An 8858-nucleotide genomic window follows, 5' to 3' on the forward strand; every position below is an offset into this window, starting at 1 on the left:
CCGCTCGAGTTCAGATTAGGTGGGCCGTTCCTCCCAATCACACCCCTCCAGGTCAAGCTGTCATTGCCCACGTGAGCATTGAAGTCCCCCAGCAGGACAATGGAGTCCCCTGATGTAGCACTATCTAGCACTCGTCCCAGGGACTCCAAAAAAACCAGAAAAGGGTGGGTACTCTGAACTGATATTTGGCCCATAAGCACAAACAACAGTCAGGACCCGTTCCCCGACCCGAAGGCGCAAGGAAGCTACCCTCTTGTCCCCCGGGGTAAACCCCAACACACAGGCAGAGAGTCTCGGGGCTAACAAAAAGCCAACCCCAGCCCTCCGCCTCTCACCCGGAGCAACTCCAGCAAAGTAGAGTGTCCAACCCCTCTCCAGGTCTCGGGTTCCAGAGCCAATGCAATGTGTCGAGGTGAGTCCGACTATATCTAGCCGGTACCGCTCTGCCACAAGCTCCGGCTCCTTCCCCGCCAGCGAGGTGACGTTCCATGTCCCAAAAACTAGTTTTCTTGTCCGGGGATTGGACCGCCAAGGCTCCCGCCTTGGTCTGCCACCCGATTCACATTGCACCGGACCCTTCATGTTCCTCCTGCGGGTGGTGGGTCCACAGTTGGACGAGCCCATGTATCCGGTTCGGGCTGGGCCCGGCCGGGCCCCATGGGCGAAAGCCCGGCCACCAGGCGCTCGCTCACGGGCCCCAACCCCAGGCCTGGCTCCAGGGTGGGACCCCGGTAACCCTCCGGGCCGGGTACTCCGACTCTTCGTTTTAACCGCCATGAAAGATCCTTCGAACCGTTCTTTGTCTCACCCTTCACCTAAGACCAATTTGTCATGGGAGACCCTACCAGGGGCACTAAGTGCCCCAGACAACATAGCTCCTAGGATCATTAGGGCACTCAAACTCCTCCACCACGATAAGGTGACGGTTCAAAGAGGGTCTTCCTGGGGTACTCTATATAATTAAGCTCAATAAAGTCATTGAGAATTGTTTCAGTGCTTAATTGTTAACCCAAATGTTGTGATTGTGATGACTGCCAGAGCAGAGAGAACCAAAAACCACATCACAAGAAACAATTGTTTTTTACCCTTCAGGGGCTTCATTTCATCTTATCTGTGGTGTTCCACAGGGCACAGTCCTCAGAAACCTCTCCATTTTATATTTTATTTAGTTCCCTTCTGCTCTGCTTTTAGGTAATACAACATTCAGCTTTGCTGATATCAAAATTCTAACATTCTGACAAACCCATCATCTTCCTTGCTTGACTTGGTCCATCCTCTCTACAGTTCCCAACAATTGTACAATTACACCACTCCTCTCGTGTTAAGAACAAGTGTGTCTTTCTATGGACATTTAATTTTGAAAACTACATAAACTCTGTTGCTCATTTAGCTTTTTTCTTGCATAAATGCACCATCTGTCTCTTTAGGCCACACACAACTAACAGTACAGCTATTCTCAAACTGTGAACTTCAGCTGTTCCAGAATGCTGCTAATCATGCTGTTTCCAGACGTTTTCAAAAGGCTCCACTGATTATCCAGTATTCAAAATAAGATATCCTGCTCCTCAAAGATAATCTCGCTCATTCATGTCTCTCTGACATGACCTTACATTCAATCCCAAACCATCCAGTCTACCATTCTGTCTCCCAGCCTATCGATTACGGGTTCAACAGTTTTCAGCCGAGCTCTGGAATTCTCTCGTCTTTGTTCTAGGATAAAATCCTGTTTTATTTGCATTTGTTTATCTTTTCCCATGCAGTTCTTAAAGTTTCAATCAAAGCAACATGCAAAAGGATCATTCTGCATTCACCTCACCTGCTTCCATGCCCACTTAGAAAGCTATGTAAAAGTGCCTAACTGCCTCAGATGATTCAACAGAAAAGCATCGATTGAAAATAAGAAGCAAGATCATTAATAATGATGTTTTACTGTTTTCCTCACGGCTTCTAACTTCCCTCTGACTAACAAGCTGGGTATTTCAAAGAAACCACAGACTGGTGATGAGCCCCGAGCTCCGTTTAATTGGACAGAGTTGAAGCTGTATCTGTCACAGCGCAGAGGATAGCCCTGGGAGACGAGAACTGACCAAAAAAAAAAAACACAAATACACACAAACTTACTGGTAATTACAAGGAGATCCAAGACATGGCTGTCTGTATTTTCAGATGGAGCTATTTTATTGGAGTTTGTGCTCTGGAGGGTGTTTGCATCCACATTTATCGGTTTATAAAATACATAATTTAAAAAAACCTTTATGTCATTACTGTCTGAAAGTCACTTAAAAGGAAAATAACTATGCAGCATGGAGGAGAACTGGGTGGAAAGTTTCTTGCTGCATGCCAATCTTATCAAACACTTGTGAAAAGAAAAGCTGTTCACTGTAAGCAGAATCACATTCCTTCAAGAAGTTTCTGAAGTGAAGTGAAAGAGCTCCAAGCTTTTAGTAAACCCACAGTAAAACTACACTAATTCACTAAGTTTGTAAAAAAATTAACACTTTTATGCTCTTGACTGCTGTGACTGTGTTCCAGTAGCAGCTCAGAAAACCAGTAGGATCAGATCATGTTTAGTAGCCAGGAGATGAAGACTAGCACAAGTTTAGCCAAGATTCTTGTTATCTTGCTGATGAATGTTTCAACATTCATTTATTTCCAATACATTATTTATTTGGTGCATGAAAGAACAATTGTTGTGTGCAGGTGAGTAGACGAGATTTTCAACCTCACATCCTGAGTGCTCTGATTCAACTTGTCCCGCTGCCAAATCACACCCCTATCATCTGGTTAGAAAACGGTTCCCAATTTCTACCCATACACCTAAAAGATGACCACTGTGCCCCTTTAACATTTGGTCAAATCCATATGTGCGTACGACTTGGGCGGGTGCCAGGCACAGACTCTGGGCAGAAATCTGTTCGTATGAAACACACAGAACACACAGCTTAGCACACTGGTGTGTTTTTCAGGAGCACAGTGCCTGATTCAAATAGATTATAAATTTATTCAGAACTCATTTAGGGCTTTGCCTCGATTGCCCAACTTAATCGCCCTCAGGCACAGAGGCGGGCTGGCCCTTTAAAAGTGCAACATGGCAACACCTAAAAGCAGGTTATTATAGCTTTACTCTTGCAAACAAGGTAGGAAAAGGTGCTCTTTCCAGTTGTTATATGGAGTAAGTCAACATTCAAAACCAGTAGAAATGGGTTCAGCCATCTAGGTAACCTAGCAGATTTCATATTAGAGGAGGATTTTGAGCCCTTGTCAGTTAAATATATCGACCCAAAGCAAACTTATGTAAAAATGAAAGGAAACATATTATGACTTATTATATACATATTATTAACTTATTATTATAGTTCTTTGGATGTTACAAAACATGTTGTAGTGTGCCGAATGGTCATCTTTTTTATCAAAGATGACCAGAAGTTCACTTTTACTGTACAGGCCACACTTCTGCATACAGGTCAACACCGTGGTGCCGATATGAAGAAACGAACTTGAGCCAATATTCTTAACAAATCCTGCGTGCATCATGAGTCCTTAAGGCTGCAAGACCAGGACTTCTTATCTTGTACTCTCTGAATAAAGTCTATTTTCCCCGACTCTCATTTAAATGACTTTAAAACTTTGTATAATCATATTTTGTTGGATGAACAATTTGTTCTTTAAATCCAAACGGTTTGAATAAGTGTCCAAACTTCTACATTAATGAACAACGGGTTAAAATGAATATTTTTCCTGTAATAATTCATTTCATATCTTAAATTAAACTAGATTAGTATTTCTTGATTTTAATTGTTAAATCCATCAGTATAATCACACCTCATGATTTTTTTATTAATGTTTAACATTTGTGCTTCTAACTAAGAAATAACCTCTCTAAGTATCTGAGGGAGGGAGTGATCCTCTGAGGTCTTTGGTAATGCCTTTTAAACTTATCAAATGCTGATTTGTCTAAAGTTGTCAACAACAGTTGATAAAAGCAGAGATCACTTCCTGATGGTCAGTTCTCCGCCGCCTCCTGGTTCGGCCGACTGGGTGAGCAAGCGTTTGGAACCGTCCTCTCTTTTGACTCAAAGCCACTCTGCCATGCTTGCGAGTGATATCAGACACTACAGCTTCCTGTAGCCACGACGTCCGGTGAACTCACCACTCAGGCTGCCTCTTCCTCGAACCACTCAAGAGCGACCGTCACACAAGGGATAACATAGACTGCACGATGGTGTCGGATGGTTTTATGAATAATCTCTAGCTTATTAAGCTTACAGTCAAACTGATTTTACAACCCAGACATCACAAGATCTCTCAGATATTTAACAAGGTTTTGCTACAAACAACTAGCTTACATTCCATCATTTCATTCATACTTTGTCATGTTTATTCATTAGTGTAGAAAGATAGAATTAAATTCATTTTTATAAACTAGTATATACTTGACACTGTCTGAATTAATATGAAGTGTGTGTTCCTTGAGCAGTCAAAGAACCTAAGGTAATATTAAGTCAAATATTGAAAGACCAATCAGATTGATAATTCATATTTGTATGGAATATCACATCTTATTGATCATTTACTTTATTATGTAGCGACATCCTCACCACTGCAATGTTTATGAAGTTCTTTGAAATGGCAAATGGTCTGTGTATGATATAGCACCCTCCAGAGACCAGGAGCCCCCCAAGGCACTTTACAACGCAATCAGTCATTCACCCATTCACAACCTGCTGGTGATTAGCTACATTGTAGCCACAGCTGTCCTTGGGGCGCACTGAGATAGGTGAGTCTGCCATACCCCAACTCCGAACACCATCAACAGGCAAGGTGGGTTAAATGTCTTGCCCAAGGACACAACAACAGAGACAGACTGAGCAGGGCTCGAACCTGCAACTTTCCGATTACAGGGCGAGCACTTAGCTCCTGTGTGCCACTGTCGCTCCTTCTTTGCACTAAAACCTTCTCACATACAGGAACCTCAGCAGTTAAATTCTTGACAGTTTCAGTACCTTCCAGAATGAGCCATTTCAGGGCTCTTTAAGAAAACAAGCTGGAGCTGACCACGCCCACTCAACCCCAGTTCAGGCTGCTATAAGCTGAGAAGCTAGTAGATCTAGGAGGGGCTCAGAGTAGAGCCGCTGCTCCTCCATTAGCTGCTCTCTTGCATGTGAGAGGTGGTTCTATTCTAATTTCCAAGTTTGTGTCATCACAAACAGACTTTTTGTAACAACTTGTTTTAGGCACATAATTCCTAAAACAAAATACTGACGCTAAATGGATGGACAGATTTTTTTTTCACGTTTGGAGTGTTTTTTGAGGCAGAAGAGACCCGTATGACAACAAAAAAGGATGCGAAAGGTGAGTTTTGCGTAATATGTCCCCTTTAAAACATGACTAACATGTAATACACACTTATATTTAAATAGATGATTCATATATGCGTTATATTAAACAGGATGTGTTTAAAGGCAAAGGAATAGTTTTCTTTCTTTCAAAGGTCCTGAATCATCACTGGCTCATATATCCAGTTTTGTAAAGAGATAAACACATAAAGAGGATTTAAAACAGCAGTCCTGATTATTTATTAACTAGTTTCTGGTTTATGTTTTAAATGCCTAAACAAATAAACAATAAACAGATAAACTTTTCATTTTGTTGAAGGCGGGAGCGTGACATTTACCCCTGTTTACGTTGTGAACATCAGAGCCCGTGTAGTTAATGATCAGGGTGCGGGGAGCTCCGAGCCCTCACAGTGAGAAGTGCTGCTGCTTAAATCTGTTCTTACAGATTTAGCAGCATGTTACTGAGTTCCATTTGAGTCCGTGAGCATGGAGACTGGGATGCGGCCAAGTTGCAGCACAAAGCTGAGGTAAAACAAAGAAACTGGCAGGTTGGTGCTTTTAGCTTCAGAAAGTGCCAGCCAAGCAGTTTGCACATGTTTCTTTCCTTTCTTTTTTACCCCCCTCTCTTTTTTATTAATACAAAGCTTATCCAACCATCTGCAGGCTGTAGCTCTCAGCAAGAGAGTGAAATGCTCCCAAAATATCAAGCTGCTCCGTTAATCTGTTCTTCCACAAGAGCCTGGGGGGGGGGGGGGGCTAAAAAATCCCAATAAGATGCTAGATGAGTTAAATGAAGATGAGGCAATCTCAGCCGCTCATCCCACTTTCTTAACGAACAGAAAGAGCAGCATCAACATGCATCCTTAGATGAACTCAGACATGATTTACTGCTCCCATTTGAACGAGCTGCTGGCCAAACCAAGCAGCTGACCTTTGAACTTTCTAGCTGTTCTGAACTCCTACAGCAGAAAGACCAAATCCATCAGAGCGAACAATAACAGCTTCAATAATGAATAAGAAAGGCTTGTGCTATAAGCTACAGAGAGACCAGCGGTGTTGAACTCCAAAAGAAAATGTGCTGGTGGTTAATCAAACCCAGTAAGATTGTGATTTTTCTTTTTACACTGCGCTTTTCTGCTGTCTTTGACTGCTTTGGTTTCTGCAGCGGAAAACAGAGCCAGAGAGATCGGCAAGTGGTAAAATGTTGCAAAGGATTAGAAGCGTTTACTCTCCTGCAGTGGACAAGGAGGTGCAAACCAGCTCATGTCTTCCACCGAACCATTTGCTTACTGGTACTCTAGTTTCCATGGAGAAGAAAAAAGACGTATGCCAAAAATCAATGATTCCCCTCAGTCCCAGCTCAGAGTGCATGGAAGGCATGAAGCTGGAGCTGAGCCTAAATAAAGATGGCTGCTCTTTTTAATACATTTATTCTGTCCATCATCAGCCCATGTTAACACCCAAACAGGAACATGGATGTGTAAAGGAGCAGGAGGAGGGAAGGGGAACATGGCTGCCACCTGTTGATGCTGCTGTTGAAACCCTCCCTGACGATGCTGCAGGACTCTCGTTCATCCTCCTTGCTGCAGGCAGATGCTCTCATTCACCCCCAGCATGACTCAGAGGCCCAGCGCTGCCGACACTCAGCCAAGGTCTTTAAGCCCGAGCATTCAGAATAGGTTTATGAGATTATCAGTACATTTTTAGAACAAAAAGGGCCACATTTGAATTTGAATAAGAAAAGGCACATAAAGATAAATCTGGCCTGCTGATAAAATACTTTACGGGCAGATCTCCAGGTGTTAAGATGAAAACTGGGACCTTTTCTATTGAAGACTGGATCACAATGTGATGGAGTCTTTTGCATCCAGATGGTTGGGTAGCATTGCTTAAGAGCAAAGTCTCTGATATGAAGAGCAGCACAAAGCAGCATCATCTGAAGGTTTTGGAGGAAAATATCACGTCAATCTCAGATTACTGTAAAACACCTCATTCAGCTTTGTGTTTGGGTGCAAAAAAGTTTAGTTCATCCATTTCTCTCATAAAGATGTATGCACATGTTCTCACACACACACACACACACACACACACACACACACACACACTCCACAGAGAGAAAGAGAGAGAGTTTAAATTGTGGTTCTCCCTGCTGCTGCTCTTCCCTCTTGTTGCCACAGCGACGCAGCATCCGGCTCTGTGTCTCAGTGACAACACATGCTCCTATTAAAAAGCCACCCGTGAACAGCAGAACCTACATTTTAATCCATTGTGTGACACAAGAGCAAAATCACTTGTGTGGTGTGTGTTTCTCTACAGCTTCAAGGCCAAAAAAAATTAATAAACACACACAATAAGAATGTGATCTATGGAGGCTTAAAAATGAGAGAAGATTAAATAATAGATAAATAAAGTGTAATGAGTAAACATCAGTTTAACGTTTTAAAAAGTCAGCTCGAGTTGTTGCACACAGAGTGAGTGTAAGAAGTAAAGGATTGAGAACTTAAGGGTTCCTACCTCACAGTTGTGTCCTGTGAAGCCCTGGCTGCAGGTGCAGGTGTACTCCCAGGTATCCCCCATTCTGTGGGGAGAAGGAAGGGCCAGGCAGAGCCCCCCGTTGAGGCAAGGTCGTCCTTCGCACGGGTCTGGATGAGGTGTCGGCTGGGTTGGGGTGGGCTCAGCTGGTGCCGGGGTGTCCGGAGCCAGCTGGAAAGGAGAAGGGATGGCCTTGATGCTTCTGCTGGGAAGGAGGAGGAGAAGCAGCAGGGGGCAAACAAAGCTCCATGCCACCTGTGAGTGACGGCAGGGGTGAACCGCTGACATGCTGGAAGCACTCGTGTTTTTTTTTTCTCTCTGCCTCTCGTCTTTGCTCCAAGCTAAGTGCTTAGTGCTGCCTAGGCTCAGCAGTAACTGAGAGGTGTGTGTGAGAAGAGGAGGAGGAGGAGGATGCGGAGCCTCAGCTGTTTGATTGGCGGATGAAGCCGAGGCTGAGAGAGAGGAAGAAGGGATGCAGGAGGAGGAGAGGGGAAGGGCTATTGGTTCTCGTCTGTCTCAGAGTCATGGTGACGATGATTGCTGACGACACACACACACACTCTCTCTCCGTACCCCTCCCTATCACCTTCACACACACTCTGCTCAGCGAGTGTGTGCATCCTCCTCATTAGGAATATCATCACCCAGAACATCTTTTTAAGGTTGAATTTAACAAGGTGGGGGTGAAAATCCTAAAAAACAAAAAAAATAAAAATGCACTCTGTGTTTTAAAAAAAATATTTATGTTAGATAAACCACCAATTTTCTAATCAGTGGCACACTCATTATAACAAACGAAACACGGATTGATTACCTTTTCATTTAGAAAGCAATCACTTCACTTATTAAAGCAGTGCTGACAGAAACACCCTCAAGGACTCTTGAAATTATTCTGCAAGCTTCAGTTCCTTTAAAGGTTTCTTTCGTTCTCCTCATTCAAACATTCAAGCTCAGTCGGCAGGATGAGGTGTGTCACTGCAGCTATTTTCA

General features: G+C 43.4%; 1 protein-coding gene across 1 annotated transcript in view; it reads right to left on the reverse strand.

The window, feature by feature from the left end:
• dner (delta/notch-like EGF repeat containing) overlaps window positions 1–8307 on the reverse strand; it is a 76025-nt gene extending 67718 nt beyond the window's left edge. Inside the window, exon 1 of the mRNA XM_015951768.3 lies at window positions 7851–8307. Coding sequence (XP_015807254.1) covers window positions 7851–8156 — 306 coding nt within the window. The 5' untranslated portion in view covers window positions 8157–8307. The remainder of the gene's footprint in view (window positions 1–7850) is intronic.
• Between the last annotated feature and the right edge of the window lie 551 nt (window positions 8308–8858).

The sequence above is a fragment of the Nothobranchius furzeri genome, chromosome 13 (genome assembly GCF_043380555.1).
Source record: "Nothobranchius furzeri strain GRZ-AD chromosome 13, NfurGRZ-RIMD1, whole genome shotgun sequence".
Taxonomy (NCBI): Eukaryota; Metazoa; Chordata; class Actinopteri; order Cyprinodontiformes; family Nothobranchiidae; genus Nothobranchius; species Nothobranchius furzeri.